The sequence below is a fragment of the Sceloporus occidentalis genome, unplaced genomic scaffold (assembly GCF_023333645.1).
Source record: "Sceloporus occidentalis isolate IW3139 unplaced genomic scaffold, rSceOcc1.0.p SCAF_7, whole genome shotgun sequence".
Taxonomy (NCBI): Eukaryota; Metazoa; Chordata; class Lepidosauria; order Squamata; family Phrynosomatidae; genus Sceloporus; species Sceloporus occidentalis.
This window is the reverse complement of record NW_028316987.1, coordinates 37,951,412-37,972,079: the sequence shown is the minus strand read 5'-3', so window position 1 is coordinate 37,972,079 and position 20,668 is coordinate 37,951,412. Positions and strand designations below refer to the sequence as shown.

Here is a 20,668-nt window from a genome sequence, read left to right as displayed (position 1 = left end):
TCACTCCTCTTCCCCAATCCTTCATTTAAAAATACAGGTCAGTCAGTTGGAGGAGCTCTCACAAGTGCAAAATCAGCCATGTCCTCGTGGCTTTCTAATTTCACCCAGTCAACACAAAGCCTTGGGGAGTAACTGTTCGGCTGTGGACCAAATCCATGCATATATTTTAAGAAACCGAGGATTTGATTTAAAACTGCACAGGAATTTAGGCAGCATGACAGTGAAGATGGCCTTGGAATCTGTATTGCAGGATGTCATTTGAAATTTGCATTATTGCCTATTTGTGTTTTAAATTCCAAGCCTCTCTGTAGGAAAAGCTTTATTTTCCTATGTATGCTGTTATTTGAATGGTGATTTATGTAAATTTTGCTGTATTTTAAGTCCAGTTGTCTAGACTATTTTTTAATGGAGCAGAAGAGAGCCAAGTTACACTTTACCTTGGAACAGAAAATTTAGATATGAAATTAACATTTCTCCATGTATATAAATGTGTGCGCACACTCTTAAATTCTATATTCAGAAATACAGTAAGTACCTTTTCATTTCAGTGGAGCGTATTTCCACAAACATATGCAGCAAAGTGTAGCCTAGCACTGCAATTCTATGCAGTTCACGGTATAATGAAGTGAAACAAAAGGAATTTAAGTGAACAGAATTAAGTTCCCAGGCTCAGGGCTTTAAACATCCAAGTTAAAGCTGATAGGCTGACATAACTGTCACTGATTGTTTTGCACCAGCTTGTCATGTTACTTCTCGCAAATCTAGCTGTTAATTTTTCATTAAAAATTAACTGATAAAAAACAAAAGTTGAAACAATTTAAAAGCTAAATGAAAGACAGCTTCATCATAATTTCTCCAGGCTGTTTCAAACAGTTGTCTGGGAAACCTCTTAGAGAAATAACTTACTCAGTAAAGTACAGGTTCCCCTTTTCATAATATGTATGTGAACTTCTGGGGTCTTTTTCCAGTCAGTGAGAGATACTGTATGATATAGTGTTCCCCTTTGCTTTGGTGATATTCTTACAGATGTTAGGAGTCTTTTACCTATAACCAAATACCTACCTCTTTGGCACAGTCAGGCTCCAAGATGAGAGTCAGCAGTGCATCTTTTTTTTTTACCCTAGCTGCTATAAAAATTTAAGTTAATGTGCAGGTTCAGACTTGAGAAAAAATTGTTAACATGCTGCTTGCTTACATATTGCAGTATCTGTAATTACTGGCCCCTGAAATCTAAGTATCGGGGAGATCATGAGTGGAGAGTCAAACACAGTTTGCGATAGTAGGGCACAGCTTTGAACATGATAGTAATGTACCAAAAGGGAATAATTCCCTTGGCTGAAATCCAGTGTGCTACTCATGGTAGTGTCAAGTTTTGAGCCTTTCCATTTTCCTACTGCAATCATCTGTGGCACTAAAACATGATCCAGCTGGGTTTCTGGTTCTCTGGCTTGGCTTGGGGCATTGCTGCAGAGTAGAGGGAGTATTGTACACCCTCTAATTATATTCCTGGAAGCTACTTCCATGAGTGCAACAGCAGCAACAGATACAGCCTTTTTGCCTACAACTGCAAGTCCCTCTCCAAACTAGCTTGATAGATTTTCACAAATCTGAAATTACCTAAGTGTATGACAGATAATAGTTTGTGTAGTTCATGTAGTTTGTGTCTGATATTGGTCAATGACCTCTGGTTGATATTACTAGATTCTGCCTCTGCCACAGTTGACAGAGTTATCTTTGCCAGAAGTTCTTGTTTTCTACCAGATCAAAAAGACCCAGTTTTTAGAACTGGTTTTGGTTATACCACAAAGATTTTCAAAAAATAGTTAGGGTCATGGCATACCATTTTCCTGTACATGTGATGTAGAAAGTGTCTGCTGCATTACTTTGTAAACAATATGGAAATGTGTGGCCAGTTGTGACACTGTACAAGTGTGTAATCCTCACATTCACACTTCCATGCACCTACATATATTTTTATAAATGCGCTGTTTCACAAATGTGGCAGATGCTTTGTCCTTTGCACGCAAGCCTCTTTGCAAGAAGGCAGCAGCTATTTCTAAACATATCCTAGTACCTGAACCAGTACCTAGCCAAGATCTTGTATTTATTGAATTTTTAAAAATGTTTTCCAGTCAGTAGCACTGATCTTTACAAATGAATCAGCATTTAAATTATAGTTCAGTTCTTTAAGCAGAGTGTTAACTGTGAACTTACAAAGAAAAAGTTTACCCAGCTGTCCTATCACAGTGATGCTCCCTCACTGAATCGATAAGAATAATTGGACATACCAAGGCAATCAGTGTAAAGTAAGCAAACTGAAATAATGGCTAGGATCCAGTAATATGCTAAGTTGGATCCTGATCCTGGGGGGCTGAAAAACTTTTTTTAACCAGAAATTTTACAGAGGGCTGGAGAGGAAATGAAGTCCCTAATAGCCAAGAAGCAGAGCTATGTGTATACCTCCCCCAGCCAACATCAACAGAAATACACCATAACTAAATAGTGGTCAGAGTTTGTATACTGCCTTCTTTTTCTTCACAGTTGTAACATTGCATAACATGTTCCTCGTGTGTTTTCATCCTTACTTAAACAGAGCACATCTTGATTACCTTGTAGATTGAGGAACAAGCTCTGTAATGAAAAATTGACAAAGCCTTATAGACAAAATGCTTAAAACTTAAGTTTTAAAACTTATAGTAGCCACAATCCTTCAGTGAACATTCACTCATTCACATACTTTTAAAACATCTTCCTAATTATACTTCTGTAGAAAAAAATTGGCAGTGCTTAATTGGATAAGTCGTGTTGATGCAGTTTATAAACAAGTATTTGTGTTCTCTAATAGATTACTTGACATACAGGAGCCAGTCTGATATACACTAAATTGTGATAGGCAGTGTAGTGTATACAGTTGTTGGAATAGCATATAGGATACCCACAAATGAATCTTCTATAATAACTACACTGGTGCACCAAGGATAGTTTGTTTTCGTGTTACACAAAGGAGGATTGCTCTGATTTAATATGAGCAGTATTTTTTTGTATTCTAGCCATTAATAACTTCCCTTTTGGATCCTGGGCGATGAGCATGGACATTTTGTCTACAATTTTCAGTAGATGATCTGTTTGAAGCACTTTGGATTAAAAAGTACCAGCTAATATGCAGTAGTATAGCACTGGAATTCATAGTTGCAGACAGGATAAATGTAACATGAAACGCTCCTCTTATTTTTGCTTTATTTTTTTTAAACTGCTTATTTTATTGTTGAAGTATTTAAAGAAAGTGAGATTTATTTTAAAAAAAAACTAACAACACCCTGGTTTCATAGTACTTCTAGATATTTTATGAGGGCTGGCTTGCAGAATCTGTGCTAGGGGATTGGAACAGCTCTGGACCTCAGATACCCACATTGCAGATAGACCCAGGTAGTAAAGTTTAAATTTAGGGTACATGCCCTGTTCTATAGATGATGAGAGGGCTTGTGAACATAAAAGCACTTGTAAAAGCCACCCACTATAGCCATGTTCCATCATTATTCACCAGGTAGCTTCAAGGGAGCAGAGGTACCTGTAGTTGTTCCCCAGCATGTCTCAGGAGTAGAGGGTTCCTCTTTCTGTGGAGGCTCTCCATGCAAATAAGCCCTTTCACAGTTCTTGCTTGTGTGACTCACTTCCATGATGATATGGGGTGGGGGTAGGCAGAACTATATGCCAAACACCACAACAATTAAAGCCTCAATATTTGAATAAATAATAATCAGACTTGCTCAAGTAAATGTTCAGTATGTTGGAAACTGCCTTGTGTGCCAACACACTCCATGGTGTATTTTTCTTACAGCTACTGCAGGAATATTGTGCTGGTATTAGAACTTCCAATCCTACACACAATTGATTTAGGATCAGACTAAAATAATATTTCCAGAGATTTAATGTGGTAGTTTTCTATTAGAGATTTGCATCATGCATTTTAAAGCCCTTGCAATTTATTTGAGGACGTGTAACGTATTACAGATGAAATAGGCTAGAAATGTTTCTTTCCTGCTTACCCAATTTGAGACATCATCAGTTTCACATGGCTGGCATTCAGATGTACAATTTGTTGCCTAATCATGGGTTATTATCAGTGAGATACAACACGGGTTACTTTCCTTTTGATCTTTGCTGCTACCACTTGATGTGGGAAAATTAAGTATTTCATCTATTGTCACTGTGCAAAGAGTAAGTTTCTGTGTTCAAAAGACTAAATGCTTCTGCTGTATATTTTGTTCAATACAAAATTATATATTAAAAAATAACTTGTTCTGCTTCATTGTATCTGCCTGATTATTAATGATTATTGCAAGAGCTAATGTTTTGTATTTCAGAGGAAGGAGCTGGCAAACCACATCTGAATCTTGCTTGCCTAAGAAAACCCTGTGAAATTCATGGAGTTACCATTTTGACAGGCAACTTGAAGGCACACATGGATTTAGAGAAGTATTCTGATGTGTAAAGAAATTGAGAGTAGGCCTTTACATATACATCTTCCTGTCAAGGCTAATGCAAGAACTATTGAACTGGGGAAGCCAAACTTTATCATATTTATAAACTAGAAAGGATGATAGAGGACAAAAGCACAAGAGGAAAAATTACTTTCCCCCTTTCCTCTTGTTCTTTCTTTGTCTATCATCTATATTACAAACTTCATTTTCACCACCTACAATGGCTTGGTAGAACAGCCCTGTAACTTCCAGCGTGCAGAAGCTTACATGATTCCTAATTTTGGTGTAGAACCCAAAATTCAAAAAGCATTTTAAATACCAAGTACATAGGCACCAGCTGCAAACCCACAGGGATTCTTTAAAAAATGTTTTTGTTTCCAAAGGAGTTGCATTTTAGTTTATGCTGACAAAAATCACAAACTGATCCTACAGGTGCCCTGCGACCTCATAGGAACAGGCTCATCATCCTGAAAATGAGCTGTGAATTTATATGCGTTGTCCCCAGTATATGAATTTATATGCAGTCACCAGTATATGAATTGTGTTAGTACTGTTTCACTCAGGACTAGTCAGCTACAAATGATCAAATACGATCTCTCCTACCCTGTTATATGAACAGCTAAATGGTTAAATCCAACCTACTGAAGTAACAGCAACAGTTCTGGTTCATGAAGCATTAAGCAGCTCGAGACACTGCGGCGGCGTTTTGCTATCACAAACTAAGTAGGCCACCTCACTGTAGTGTTAATGGAATTACATTTTCTAGTTCGGTTCAATGCTCAAGATGGGGTTGATTCGTTTCTTCAAAAAAGAGACAGGAGAAAAAAACAGTAGTTAATGCTTCTATTTCGGTTTTAATCATTTCACATCTACGGTTTTGGAGAGATGCTACACTCTTTTAGTCAACAAAGTAACAAAAGGAAGCAGGTGGTGTCTGCTTTTCCAAACTGCTGAAGTCAACCAGTATATACCAGTAGAAAGTGGTTGAGACATATTTTCAGGCTTATTGGTGTGAGAGAGATAAGTTCATATGCCTTGCCAATCATAACTAACACACTACTGTTTCTAAAGCATACTGTCTTGCAAAAAAACAACAAGCAACACATGAGTAAACAAGTCTCAATTCATTTTTTAATAAATTAAAAATACAGTGCCAGAACATGATGCAGCTGAACATGCTAGTACGATCCATCATGAAGCACCTGTGCTCATGTAAGATTGGCGGCTCCCCGCTACTGCTAGTGGTTCCTGGGATTAATGCCAAAGCAGCACTAGTCAACTGCTCTCCTGCAGAGTATTCCTGAACAAAATTTGCTCCCCTCAAAAAAGAAAAAAAGACAACTAAGGGATACTTATACACAGCCACACTACAGTAAATGCTTGTTATTAAATTAACAAAAATAAAGACCTGGTTAATCCACACTAACTCTTAGTTTACACTGGGGCAGGGGGAACAAGCAGCAGGAAGTAATATGCATGAGCCAATGTTTTTGAAACAGAATGTAGAGCTATTTACTGATCAAAAGCTCCACGCAGACCCGCACTAGGAAGGGCTGGCAATCAGCATTGCAAGCCCAGCAACGTAAGTTCACACCTGGCAAACTACCAGCTGCTCGGAAGACCTGTATTCTAAATAGACAGGTATAAGTTAGTGAAAATAACATGCACCTAATAATAATTACAATATTAATAATACAGCTTGACTGAGCCTGCAGTCATTTTGCCCTGCATGTCACTGTAAAATGGAAGATCTACCCTTCCTACCACAGGTAGATCCATGGGATTTGCTTCTTCTTTTACATGGCATTATTATACCAACGCAGCTGCAACACAAGTGCAGCACATTCTATTAGGCCACACAATCTAGATAACTAGCACAGAGAGATTTCCATAACTCACTCAAATATAACTGGAAGATACTTTGAGCAATTAACATACCATCCTAGAAACAGAAGCTGCTTTTGTGAAAGTTTCCTGAACTAAAAGTCTTCACAGGACTAAAAAAAAATTTAAGACAATAAGCAGATGCTTTAAGCTTGCAATATACATATAGATCCCATCAGCTCTCAGAGGGATTGTTTCAGATTATGGAAGCATATCTGCTCATAAATTTCACTGATTTATACTCTGGCCACAAAATGTTATGTAGGGCATACAGACAAAGACAGCTTAATGTTTCAGTTTCCAGTCCTACTGCCTGAAAAAGAATTTTCATGGTAACCAATTATAGGCATGCAGTCTCTCAATTTTGGGAGCTATACAGGTGGTAGTGTGACCATCTCTCCATCCAGTTCAAATTCATCAGCCGCATCTGGAAAGAGGTATGGGGGAGGCTTCCATGGGGACTCTTCAAGGCAAGATGGATACAGCTTTCCCACAGTACACCGGAAGTCTTTTCCCAAATCCCAGAGCACCCGCTCAGGTATATGCTGACGCAAGAACCAACAATCAAGGTCCATATCATATTGGTAGGTCGCATACTTGGCTCTTTCATTCATGTGGGTTTCTCGTATGAAGACACACAAGGAGTTAGAGATCACAACAGCTCTGACACAGGGGTCAGAATACCGTTTGGCAGGAATATTGGCTGCCATTTGCCATTCATTTTTATTTACATCATAAACCTCCACAGTTACGGAAGACCCATCTACAGTGCTAGTAGGGAGTCTAATCCCAGAGTTGCCGCCAACATGCAGGCCTCCAATGTAAAATATTTTGTCTCCAAAAGCAGCAGCTGAAGCAAAGCATCTACTAGTTTGTCTCATAGCCATTTCAACCCAAGCATCTGACCTGGGGAAGTAACAGTACATCAAATTGTGTGCCATTACATAAATGCAATTATGAACAGCAACCGCTGTGTTCCATTGCCAGGCGCAGGGCAGCGGGCTTACCATGGTCCATTCATCCCTCTCAGTATCATACCTTTCCACAGTTCTCCTGTTGAGCTCTCCACCTACACTGTCTCCTCCAATTGCATAGATGTGGCCTTCACAGCAAACCAGGGATGGCTTTATGCGAACAAACAGCATTGGACTCTTTGGAAACCAAGTGTTTTGCTGGGCATCAAACCAGTAAAAGCAATTCACAGTTCGGAAGGCAACTTGAAGTTTGCTAGTTTTACTGTGGTTGGCTTTTGTGTTTTTCAGTGGGATTTGTCCACCTGCTATATAAATATCATTATCAGGAGTTACAAGTGTTCCAACCTTATGCAAATCAGCAGGAGGGCTGCAGAGCTTGTAAACTTTTTCAGCCTGTGGACTGTAGCATACTGAAGAGTAAAGACTACCAGGGTTTTCAGCAGCAGCTTCAATGAAGATCATCATTTCCTCTTTAGTCATTCCAAGTCTTGGTTTAAAAAACTTCGGCATGGATTTATATAATCCTTGAACTACTACCGATTTGTCATTTGGTGGTAAGCCTTGAAACCAAGCTCTTTGTGTAACTTCAGAAAGCGCATCAATTCTTATCTGGCTAAGAACAGATGATAAATACTGTGATCGAGATTCTGTGTTGTACTCCAGCCACAACATAGCAGCTTCACGAACTGTCTCTTCTTTTTCCACATTTAAGTTGTCACTACTCAAAATATCTATCAGCAGATCATGTGAGAGTTGCATGAAAGCCTCTTGGTGGTATACAGCTGTGAACTTGTGTTCCACCATCCGTTTAGCACTCTGTTTCAACTCTTCACAACTGAAAAGGTCAGCAAAACTCAAGAGCCGTACACAGTTCTCTGCATTTATTTTTTTAATTAAGTATTCTCTACAGCGTTGTAACACATCTTCTACCTGAAATGAAAGGTCAATGCAATAAGAATCAAACTGTTGTTTATAGTTAAGTTCATATTTGCAAATAATGGCAAATGAGAAACCATTTCCCTAGTTCCACAGTACAGGTCTCCCCATAATTTATTAAGCACTCTCTGCTGATGAAGGATATAGCTGCAGATTGTAAGCACCTCGCACCTAAACAGAAGAACTGCTGGCCCTCATTCCCTTCCCCTCCACCACTCCCTTCTCCTTTTGTGTCATGTCTTTTTAGATTGTAAGCCTGAGGGCAGAGAACTGCCTAATTAAAAGATTATATGTACAGCGCTGTGTAAATTTACAGCGCTTTATAAATAAAGGTTAATATAATAATATAATAATAATAAACAATAGTTACATCTGAGACTACCAAGAAAGTAGGGGGCACTCCAGTTTGTCTGCTGAGATCAACACCACTTCATTACTAAAGAGAATATAGGCTCATAGCAATCACTAATTTCTTTGCTATCTCAGCATTAACATGGAGCCTGACTTACATAACGTCCTATTATGAGCTTGCCAGAGAGAATTTGTAGCCAATTCAGAAATGCAATGAAGTCTCTCAATCAAGAAACAGCATGGTAGTAAAGTGAAGCAATCAGTCCCAAATGAAGCAGACAATTTAAACCTGTCACTTTGTTATGAAAAGAAACATATTACTTTAGAGAATTCCTCAGACTTTGGTAGTTGCAGCAGCAGAGTATGAATATGGGCAGTGATGCCTAGCATATATTGAAAAGATAATACGTGAATAGGAATAAATGGAGAATCTCTTTATCATCTGAACTCTAGAAGTATCTATTTAACATTAGCAGGGGGTTACTTCTACATAGAAAAGACTATAAGAGTATTTTAGGCTATGGCTGGAGATCATGAAAACTGAATTCAAGAAAATTTCAACTTGTCAAGTATAAGTCAACAAGGCAGTGATTAAAAGTGACCAATTGCTTTCACTTGTAGGGTGTGCAGACTTTGATGTACAAAACCAAGATTAATTATTTGGTTTGCTTAGGAAGAAACAAGAACAACTCTCTGTTTGGTTCACACATTACTGTAAGACTGAAGGTCCACAGTTCATTTAGCCACTCAGATTAGACAATACAAACAGAAGCATTCTTGTCATCCAGTGACCAGGATTCCCAGAAATCCTTGGCTTATTATGGTGTCTGAATTCAGCTTTAGTGTGAAACATTTGAGTGTTTCCATTGCAATTTCTAGCTAATACATCCAAATATATTTTTCCTTATGCAATTTAAAGGGAGGAAACTCCTACCTGTAAGAAGCAAGCTGTTTCATAAAGCTGTTCAACTGTTGTATCATTTATTGCCAAATTACCCGTGTAAGCATAAGTTATTATGATTTGTAAAGTGGCTGCATCCACGTTCCTCAGATGGATATGCGTTTGTTTGCTTTCACTCAACCCGCTCATAAACATAGCCCTAAAGAATAAAAATGAAAACATGAATTATAATTGTAATAGTTTCCACCTTAATTTCTGCAACTCTCTGGAGACCATAAGAGAATAGAATTCAGCATATTTAAAAGTTTTTAAAAATATGCTTTGATTCACAGTGGCTGTATTCCAAGTTGAAGACATTCATAATCCCTTTGAAAGTTGATCACACTTCAGTCAAGTGTGCTAACGATTGCTTACACATATATTATCCAGTATATCAGTCTGAGAGTCAGTCTGGGCTGGGAGATTTCGTACTCAACATTACGAAGTACTCAAAATCATGCTAATAATCCCCAAGTACTGTTAAATTGGAGAACACTTGAATCATATCATAAATGTTTTGCTGTGTTTTCAAAATTTAAGTATCTAGAACTGTTCACCCTTGTTCAAGTTAACAGAACATAGACCACAATCCTTATTTAACAGACTTTAAAAATCAAAAGGACTCTTTAACTGAATGCACAACTTTGATTTTCTATGAATTCTCTAGCTCAGACACTCTTTATCTAGTGGCCTCTCCCTTCAAATAACGTTCTGTTGCAGTTCAGTTGACCCTTGAGCAGGCTTGTGTCAGCAAATTTTTTAAGACTAAGATCCAGTTGCCACTAACAGCCAGAGCATATAGGCTAGCCATGTGGCTGGATATGGTAGTCAGCCTCTAGGTTTCATTTCTTCACCACCACCTGAGCCTATGTAACACTCAACACAACATGTACTGCACGAATGACCTATATGCCCAAGCATGGGCACATGTCAATCTCTTACTCTCTGATCTTGTCTTGGCATAAATCAGTAAGAATTATGCATGTCTCTCCCTGCTCTCAACCCAAAGAGCAGGAGTGCACATTAGGAGCTGGCATTTGGGGAGGAGGGCAATCTTCTGCTCCCAGGACACTTCACAGGCCATTAAGGACTGCCAAAAAATCCACAATGCTAAAATTTAAATTAAAAGTAGTCAGAAATCTAGTTATGGTTTTGAAAAATGAGCAGTTTTTAATGTGGCCAATTATTTAAAAGGTAAATCGCTGAATTTGCTTCTTTTTTTGTGGCCTGGAGGATTCTGAGTGGAATCATGGGCTGCAAAAAAGCCATGGAGGTCCCATCCTGGTGTACCATCTCCATTTTGCTTGTCAAGAGACAGATCCCAAAATAACTACAAAAGAAGATGCCTTCTACTGCAAAAATGCTATTGAATGAGCGAGAGAGATTTGAGAGCTTCTTTGTCAGTATTCCATATCCCTCCCACATTTTGGGCATAAACAAAAACAGCAATGAGGACCTGGGCTAGCAATTGTGTCCTTTAGTTTGGTCCTTCCATATCTGTAAAAATAAAGGTGTTCCCCATTGATGAGGTTATCAAGTCGTGTCTGACCATAGGGGGCAGTGCTCATCTCCATTACTAAGCCAAAGAGCCAGCGTTGTCAGAGACTACTCTGTGATCATGTGGCCAGCATGACTACACAGAAATGCTGTTTACCTTCCCACCGAAGTGGTACCTATTTATCTACTTGCATTTGCATGCTTTCAAACTGCTAGGCTGGCAGAAACTGGGACTAGTGATGGGAGCTCACCCCATCATGTGGCACCTGGGCCTCGAAATGCCAACCTGCCCATCTTGCAATCAACAGAGTCAGCGTCTTAACCACTTTAGCCACCACATCCCCATGTATGTGTACATACACACACACATATAAGCTTTACATTCATTTTCATGTAACCAGTTCACTTAGGCTCTAATAAATTAAATATTGCAGTCTTGGATATACAAAATTAAAATACTGGATTTTCTCAGCAGAAAAATAGTATTTTATGTACATACCTGAAATAAGAGCTACATGTAGCAAGAACCATCTTATGGCATGGGAATTCAGTGCCCTCAACAATTAAAACAATGTCAGTTAGCAACTGCTGTTCATAGAATAACTTTAACTGCTCCAGTAAGGATACAGCATATTCTGTGTTGATCTGCCTTTCTTCCTGGGTAGACATGTCTGCATTCCATTAATATTTCCAGGACCAGATTAGAGAAGCCACTTTATTACAGCAGGAAAGAGGTCAAAGAACCATTTCTTGAAAATCTCAGAAGAAATTTTAGGGGATACTCTTCGAAGCCTTTGAAAACTTTATTAGGACATATAGCAATGACAGACTGTACTGCTGAATTAAGAATACTTCAGAGTTTGACCCACTCCTGGGGTGCAATGCACTGACTTGATGTTCATCTGTTCTTCTGAGACATTCAAGAATGACAGCCAAGTTTCTGGTGAGATTTCCAGTGATGCAGCACGTAGGCGAATAAATGAAATTTGTGAGGTAGATTTTCTTCAACCATCTCTCAATCAATGGCTGCACTTGTGACTAGAAGGAAAAAAATACAGTTATTTTTCCTTAGCTGTTCTTCCTACAATTCTGTGTAAAGTATTTGCATCATGTTAAACAATTACCAATACAATTTCAACAAAGAACATTTCCAGGTACAACTGTTAAGGAAAAGAATAAAATCAATACTTTCCCAACCAATTTAATATATTAGGACGATAACACTACAACAGAGCCAGCATTACATAGTGGTTTGAGCATTGGGACTACAACTCCAGCAGACCAGGGTTCAAATGCTCACTCAGCTATGAAAATCCCCTAAATGACCCTGGGCAAGTCACACTCTGAGCCTAATAGGAAGGCTACAGCAAAACCATCTCTTAAAACACTTCTATGATACAGTTGCCAAAAGTCACTGTCTAGCTGAAAGCACATAACAACAGCACAACTAGAAAAAGATACTGAATGAAGTGGCAAAAAAAATGTTGTAAGATCAAACTATGCTTGTGGCAAACTAGTTTTACCTCTGTGCTCACAACAGCAAAGTCTTCCCAACAGTTCCAATGATGGTTCAAGCTTTTGCATTTCCCCCTAAGATATATAAAATGATCAGAGCCAACCAGCATGGTCTACCTGTTTGAACAATGGACTAGGACTTGAAACCAGGGTTCAGAATTCCCATGTGCCCATTGAAGTCTTTGGGAAAGTCACACATTCTCAATCTCAGAGGAAGGCAAAGGCAAGCCTCCTCAGAACAAAATCTTGCCAATAACACCCCATGACAGATTTGCCTTAGGGTTGCTAAAAGTCAGAAACAACTTGAAGGCAGACAACAACAATACAAAATGACCACAAATGCTATCTTGGCAAATGTTTCTCTAATTTTTTTTAGGCTACAATGTGTAAAAGTATTTCCCCATGTTTTACTTTCATTTTAAACTTATTTTGATTAAGAAAGAACCAGATTGCAGTTATTCAACATTATACTGAAACAATTTTTGAAAAAATCATTATATAAAACAATGAAATAATAGCATTTAACAGCAGAATACTCCCAACTTATAAAAACAAAGCATTGGCAAGTGGCAAGCAGATAAACTATTCAATGCAAAAGCAGAAAAGAATGATGACCAAAAATAAAAAGCAGCACTTGGTCCATGTCAATAGCCTCTCCAAAACATAAAGTCTTAACCTGGCACCTAGAAGTGTTCAGTGCTAGAACAGGGCACACCTTCCCTGGGCAGAACATTTTACATGGTTGTTGCCACAACTTATACATATCCATTAAACATCAGTAAGCATGGGAACCCAAAATAGATCTCAGTTACTGAAGTAATAGAGAAGAAGGAGGCAGTCCTTGAAATATCCAGGTGCCAAGCAATATCCAGCTCAAATTTCTCTGAGTTTAGAAATGTTTAGGTGCAAGCTGGGTTCAGGAAAGGAAAAGGCACTAGAGATCTTATCGCAAACACATGATGGATCATGAAACACACCAGGAAATTCCAAAAGAAAATCAGCATGTGCTACTGAAGTCTTTGACTACATAGATCACGAAAACAATGTACTGATCTTAATGGATGTACCATTACATTTAGTTGTCCTGATACACAACCTTTACCCTGGACAGAGGCTACCATCAGAACTGAATACAGAGAAACAGAATGGTTCCCAATTGGAAAGTCCTAGAACAGATCAAGCGTGAATTCTCCCTGGAAGCCACGGTGACTAAATTGAGTTTGTTATAGTTCAGACACATCATAACAGATGACTCACTAGAATAGACAAAAATGCTAGGAAAGAGAGCGGGCAATAAAAAGAGAGGAAGACCAGATACCAGGTGGATAAACTCAATCAAGGGGGCCATAGCCCTGAGCCTGCAGTTAATGACAGCTGGGCTTGGAGGTGTCTCATTCATAAGGTCGCCATGCATCGAAGCTGACTCGAGGGCAGTTAACAACAACAAATGTTTAAACTTCTTCACTTTAAATTGCAGTCTGACAGTTGGGCCAGCTAATGTTTTAAGACACTTCATTGGCTGTCAGATATAGAAATTATTGTATGAATGTCTACAGCCAAGCCCAGCCTTCTTAAAGGTGCAGCTGATGTATCAGTCAAAATCAGTAAAAAGATAACATAATGCATGGTGGAATGGACCCACAAGATTTCCCATAATCCAGCAGACCACAACACCTTCAGGGATCTATCCTTCAAGAATGACTGGAATAATCTCAACATGTTCATTTTTCCTCATCCTTTCTTTGCATTCCAGTCAGAATCAGTGGTTAATGGGATCAAAAGCCAGAGACAAATCAACAATTGTCCTTCAGAGCAAAATAAGTAAGTTCCAAAATGTGTCCTAAAACCAGAGTGAAAAGGACTTAACCAACTTTGATGTTTGATATTTATAGACTCATCTGTACTTCTAAACTATATTCTCATGTCTGAAAACTTTCTTGATGGTCAGCATTTACTGTAAAACTTTACTGATGGTTGGATCCTCCATGTCTTCACTGTAGTTAAACAACTCATACTCCAAAATTGGAAAGAAATAAATGGCTACAGGATTTTACACCTTATGAACATTCTACAGAGGCCACCTACAAGCGAACTTATTTTAGATATGGTCACCTTACATGAATGCATATAGCCAGCCCATTATTACACCTCTTTAGATGGATGGCAGTGACGTGTGTGTGTTTATATAACCAAGTTTGTCCGAGTCAGCTTCAAACTGGAACATCATTGCAACTAGCCCCAATATAGAAAATTCAAAATGGGACAATGACCATGAGGTGCCTGGTTACTTCAACTAAGGGCATACAACTACCTCAAAGACTGCAGACACACACAGGCCTGTTACAGACTGCCAAAATAAAGCTGCTTGGGGTCTCTTTGGAGGTATGCTATTTAAATGATGCATGGGTCCTAAGAGTCCGGAGGTCGCGCCAAAGCCACACTCCATTCCTAAGCACTGGAGTGCCGCTTTGGTGCAGCTTCTGGATTCTTAGGATGCATGTATCATTTAAACAGCATGCTTCCAAAGAGACCTGAAGCAGCTTTATTCTGGCAGTCTCTAACAGGCCACAGAGACTTTAATATCAGAAGGAACAAAGGCCAGTCACACATGTACTTAGCCAAACCTATGTGATAAGCTGACCCTTCCCACAAAAAAAAATCAACAACCTTGAGATGTTAAAGGAGTTATTTCCAGCAAAACTATACACCAAGTCAGACTTCCAACCACTTTTCTAATTCTTTCTGAGCAGGCAAGGGTTAGAAGGCCTGCCCCTGGGAAGGGGATATATACAATTCCCACCTATGAGTTGAAGTACTATAGTTTCACAATTCTGCTCCTTAGTCCTAAAGGACAAACATTAATAACCAGGCTAAAATGTATAGCAGTTGGCTCTCATCCCTTCCATTCAGCACAATTTTCTTAATATTAAGCAGGGTTCCAATACAGAGGATTCCAAGTGTGTTCAAACCAAACTCAAATTCATTTGAAAACTCCCACTGGGTTAAGGTTAGGCTGGCAGGGCTGGCATTTTGCCTCTGCATCACCTTCATACTTTATGCCCAAAATAGTAGTTTGGACACCAGCACAGGGTTATTGTTTCTGTTAAAACATAACACAGCACCTGTTTTTTGTTCCACAGCACCACACTGTTGATTTATAATCATCCATTAACATCCCTGACCTAGCTGGCTAATTACTTTTTATATTTGTGTATCTTAAGAGTTATTGCTTTTAAAACCTCTGTTCAGTTTTCTCAACTATTCAACATGCCTTTTGTTTGAATACATTATGTTCCTAGTTCACTCAACTCATTCTGAGATTTTAGCCTAAGCACTTGCAACTTCTTCCAGATCCATTTAACCTATAAATCTGATAAATACACTATCCTTACACCCATGTGTACAGATCCTCACAGAATGTAAGAGTACGCACTCCTAAACCCCATCAACATGAATGGCTTGTCCTTATGGCAGCTTAAATGGATAAGCACTTTTCCCATGACAGCATACTTTTTCAAGTGTCCAGACAGGATGACTGTGCAAGATTGACCCTCTATCTGCAGACTTTCAGATCAAATGAAGTACAGCTTCTAAGATAAGAAAACAGAAATTCAGCTATTTTATAATGCATGTATACAGTCATACTGCAGTCTTTTGGGGAAATCTTAATACAGACTTATATTTTGTCCGTTGTTTTTAGATTAATCTGCTTCAAATGATATATCTTCTGAAATTAAGTATGCAGTTACTAGGACAATAACTGCTTTTACAAGTGAGCTATACAGTACATCAGATACGTTGCACTGTAAAATGCAGTCCCTGCTTCGAAATACTTCGCTGCAGAAAGAAAATTCTATTCAGAATAGCATTAACACGAGTCATTCAACTTGGCCATAATTAAGAATGGAAAGCAAACTTGACCACTTCCTGCTCCACCTAACTATCTTTTCCACAAAATGCCTGGGACAACGACGACATGCTAATTGGTGAACATTTTATACCCAGTGAAAACTGTACATCTTATTTCAGCTGAACAATTCAATTTTACATAGTTTGTAAAATTTCATAGTTTTCTTAGGCAAATAATAATCAGAGGCAGTTTTTCCAGTTCCTATCTCTGGAATATAGTACCTGGCATTTGTTGGTTGTCTCCCACCCAAGTACTAACCAGAGGCAACCCTGCTTAACTTCTAGGATCAGACATAAACTTTTAGGGTATTTAGGTAAGTAATTATGGCACAGACCATTAACTTTGTTGTTGTTGTGTGGCTCCAAGTCATTTTTACTTACCATGACCCTTAGGCAAACCTATCACAGGGTTCTCTTGGCAAATTTTTGGAGAAGGGGTTTGCCATGAACTATTAACATAAAAAATATTAAAGTAAAGCTAAAGAATACTAAACCAACCATCATGCTTAAAGCCAACCTGAAGAACATCCCCATATAATTTAAAAATAATGTGAAAAATAGACTTGCACTATTAAACTTAACTGACTGGGAGCCACAAAACCTTTGGACTGAAGTCTGGGACACTATCAGGGAGGAATGCAGAAAGACACTATTTGTAGCGAAAAAGAAGCCTCAATGGATGATAGATTAAACCTTTCGACCAGTTCAGCACAATAGAGAAATAGAGAAGCAAAAGGTGACAGAAGTAGAATCAGAACCCTGAATACAACTGTTAAACAATTTGTACAACAAGAACTACTCAATGCAGAGCAATAGAAGTTGACAATGAAAAAGGAAAGACAAAAGACCTATTCCACAATATCTGAGAAATCAAAAGGACATTTTCATCCTGGAGAGAAGTGATCAGTGGGGTCCCACAGGGTTCTGTCCTGGGGCCAGTGCTATTCAACATCTTTATCAATGACTTGGATGACAGAATTGGGGACATACTCATCAAATTTGCAGATGACACCAAATTAGGAGGAATAGCTAATACTTCAGAGGACAGGATCAAAATTCAAAATGACCTGAATAGACTAGAAAGCTGGGCCCAAGCTAACAAAATGAAATTCAACACGGAGAAATGTAAGGTACGGCACTTAGGGCGGAAAAATAAAATGCACAAATATAGGATGGGGGACAACTGGCTGAATGAAAGTACATGTGAAAGGGATCTAGGAGTCCAAGTAGACCATAAGTTGAACATGAGTCAACAGTGTGATGCGGCAGCTAAAAAGGCCAATGCAATTTTAGGCTGCATCAATAAATGTATAGTGTCTAGATCAAGAGAAGTAATAGTTCCAATGTATTCTGCTCTGGTCAGAATACATTGGAATACTGTGTCCAGTTCTGGGTACCACAATTTAAAAAGGATGTGGAGAAACTGGAGCGTGTCCAAAGGAAGACGACAAAAATGGTGAAGGGTCTGGAAATCATGTCCTATGAGGAACAACTTAGGGAGCTGGGGATGTTTAGCCTGGAGAAAAGAAGGTTAAGAGGTGAAATGATAGCCATGTTTAAATATTTGAAGGGATGTCATATTCAGGAGGGAGGAAGCTTGTTTTCTGCTGCTCTTTTTTGCTCTTGTTTTCTGTTTTTTGCTTCACTATAGCAAAACTTCTGATTATACACTGCGCCCATGTCATATGCGGGAGCGCGCGGGGCGCAGCGTCCCATTGAAAGTAATGTGGCACATGTCTGACGTGCACGCGCTGCTACACTGCCGCACCGCCGTGCCATCACACCATGCACAATCCCCATTACTTTCAATGAGTCTCGAGCATACGCATTTTTTACGCATGGGGGTCCGGAACGGATCCACCGTGTAAAAAAAAGGGTGCACTGTATAAGGCCCCATACAGACAGGCCAAAATAAAGCTGCTTTGGGTCACTTTGGAGGTATGCTGTTAACATGATGCATGCGTCCTAAGAATCTGGAAGCTGCACCAAAGCTGTGCTCCAGTCCTTAGAAAAAGCTACAGGTTGCTCTTAAAGAAATGGGTGTGCCACAACATTTAATTGTCCTGATGCATAACCTGTACTCTGGACAAGAAGCTACCATTAAGGCAGAACATGGAGAAATGGAATTGTTTCCAATACACAAGGCTGCATTTTATCACTCTATTTAACTTGCATACTGAATATATCATACAGAAAGCAGGATTAGACTAGAAAAAATTAGAGGAAGCGACATCAACAATTTAAGATAAGCTGAAAACATCATGCTACTAGCGCAAAATAGTAAAGTACAAAGGCAGGTTTATATTTGAACATTAAGGAGACCAAATTAGCGGCCATAAACGATTTACATAACTTTAAAAAAGACAATGAAGGCATTAAAAATGTCAAGATTTTCCATACTTTGGCTCAGCCATTAATCAAAAGGAAGACTACAGTAAAAACAAAGCAAAACAGAAGACTAGGCCTTGGAAGGGCAGGTATAAAGGAACAAGGCAAGATCCTGAAATGCAAAGACAAAACTGAAGACTGGTGTTAGGATTGTCCCTGCCATAGCATTTTCCATTTCTGTGTATGATTGTGAAAGCTGGACAGTGAAGAAAGCTGACAGGCAGAAAACCCGCTCACTTGGAGAAGAGTTCAATGGATGCCACGCACTACTAAAAAGAAAAACCAGTGGGTCCCAGAGCAAAACAAGCCTGAACTCCACTTAGAAGCCAAAATGGCTAAAGAGAGACTGCTGTACTTTGGCCAGATCATGAGAAGACACGGCTCCATAGAAAATGGATGCTTGGTAACGTAGTAGGAAATGAGGACGACCACATTACAGATGGATGGACTCAACCAAGGAAGCCATGGCACTGAGTCTGCAAGACCTGAGCAGAGCGGTTGAGGATGGGGTGACTTGGAGGTCTCTCATTCGTAGGGTCGCTATAGATGGAAGTCAACGACAGCAATTAACAACCACACAAAGTAATCTGAATAACAAAAACACATTTACTTAAGTTATGTATTAAGTAACTACATAATACTTAGAGAGGAAGGATCGGTTTATTGGCTCAATTGAAAATGCTGTAATAAAAGCCCTGCCACAACTCTACATTATACTGGCTTTCTAGAGTATCCATGGGGTCAAAAGCTTTGGCTTCTGAGGCACTGATTTGATTAACATGTTCTCTCTGGGGCCCAATCCACACTGCAGAAACGATCCAGTATGAGGCTGCTTTGACTGCCGTGGCTCAATCGATGCCAAGGAATTCTAGGAGCTGTAGTTTTGTGAGACGTTTAGCCTTCTGTTTCAGAGAGCTCTGGTGCCACAATAAACTACAATGCCCAGGATCCCTTAGCACTGAACCAGGGCAGTTAAAATGGTCTCGAATGGGGTTACTTCTGCAGTGTGTTTCGGACCCAGGCGACTCTGGAGTCAATGTCTGCCAGAAGTCACACTGGAGGACCCACAGATTCTTAGGGAGGGCAGTGGTCCCCAATATGCCCTTGAAGGTTTTGGACTACAGTTCCCAGAAGCCTCAGCCACGTTGGCCAATAGTCAGGGATTCTGGGAGCTGAAGTCCAAATCTTTGAATGGGAGGATCCTGGGCCCCTGGCCCTATCGAATGGGGAGGGCCCACTCATATTCGCCTTCTGGCCCACAACAAACTCCAACACCCAGAATTCCATAGCCAAATTAAAGCGGCGCCAAACCGGGTTATCCCTCCAGTGTGGACGCAGCCTAGGCCGCCGCTTGGAGGGCGAGGCTCTGGGGCGTCCCTTCTCCTGCGGCTCTTGGGCCAAGGCCTCGGCGCTGAGGGGAAGGGAGGGAAGGGATGGGCCCCCCGCCTGACCCACCTGCGGCCTGCTCCGGGCGCCGAGAAGGAAGCGAGCAGGGCAGGGCCCGGGCGACAGAGGGACTCACTGCGGCTGCGCACTCGCTCGCGCTCCCTCTCTCGTGCCCCGCCTACTTCCGGTCCGACGTCCGTTGGAGCGCCACACAGACCCTGGCCCCGCCCTTGCGCAGGCGCAGAAACAAAGAGAGGGCGATAGGACGTGGGCGGGAAAGGAGAGCACTGTACAGTACAGTAGTCCTCTGTCAGCCCTTGAATGCGCATGCGTACTTAGGTGGAATGGAGAACACTAACTCTCCCTTGAGTGCGCATGCGTACCTGGGCAGGAAAGAACATACCGTA

At 40.0% G+C, this 20,668-nt stretch overlaps 2 protein-coding genes across 7 annotated transcripts in view; one reads left to right on the top strand and one right to left on the bottom strand.

The window, feature by feature from the left end:
- AVL9 (AVL9 cell migration associated) overlaps positions 1-4,314 on the top strand; it is a 29,160-nt gene extending 24,846 nt beyond the window's left edge. Inside the window, exon 16 of the mRNA XM_089532631.1 lies at positions 38-4,314. Within this exon, the coding sequence (XP_089388757.1) occupies positions 38-132 (95 nt within the window). The 3' untranslated portion in view covers positions 133-4,314. The remainder of the gene's footprint in view (positions 1-37) is intronic.
- A 1,393-nt stretch (positions 4,315-5,707) lies between these two features.
- KBTBD2 (kelch repeat and BTB domain containing 2) lies at positions 5,708-20,423 on the bottom strand. Of its 6 annotated transcripts, none has more exons than XM_089532626.1 (5): positions 20,331-20,423; positions 16,089-16,168; positions 11,563-12,101; positions 9,561-9,726; positions 5,708-8,269 (listed from the first exon to the last, which is right to left on the bottom strand). In XM_089532626.1, exons 3-5 carry the CDS (start codon positions 11,730-11,732, stop codon positions 6,737-6,739), a joined length of 1,869 nt encoding a protein of 622 aa, XP_089388752.1. In that variant the 5' UTR covers positions 11,733-12,101; positions 16,089-16,168; positions 20,331-20,423; the 3' UTR covers positions 5,708-6,736. The 6 variants fall into 6 exon arrangements, with proteins under 6 accessions (XP_089388752.1, XP_089388756.1, XP_089388754.1 ...); XM_089532630.1 differs by lacking the exon at positions 20,331-20,423 and adding an exon at positions 19,313-19,328; XM_089532628.1 differs by lacking the exon at positions 20,331-20,423 and adding an exon at positions 19,231-19,315.
- Positions 20,424-20,668: the final 245 nt, after the last annotated feature.

What these genes read in the sequence shown, in the direction of transcription:
- KBTBD2 (XM_089532626.1), bottom strand. Translation starts at nt 11,732, where the DNA reads ATGTCTACCCAGGAAGAAAGGCAGATCAACACAGAATATGCTGTATCC. An exon ending in ACATGTAGCTCTTATTTCAG is followed by an intron (nt 9,727 to 11,562) that starts GTATGTACATAA and finishes TTTATTCTTTAG; the next exon opens with GGCTATGTTTATGAGCGGGT. An exon ending in AAACAGCTTGCTTCTTACAG is followed by an intron (nt 8,270 to 9,560) that starts GTAGGAGTTTCC and finishes CTTTCATTTCAG; the next exon opens with GTAGAAGATGTGTTACAACG.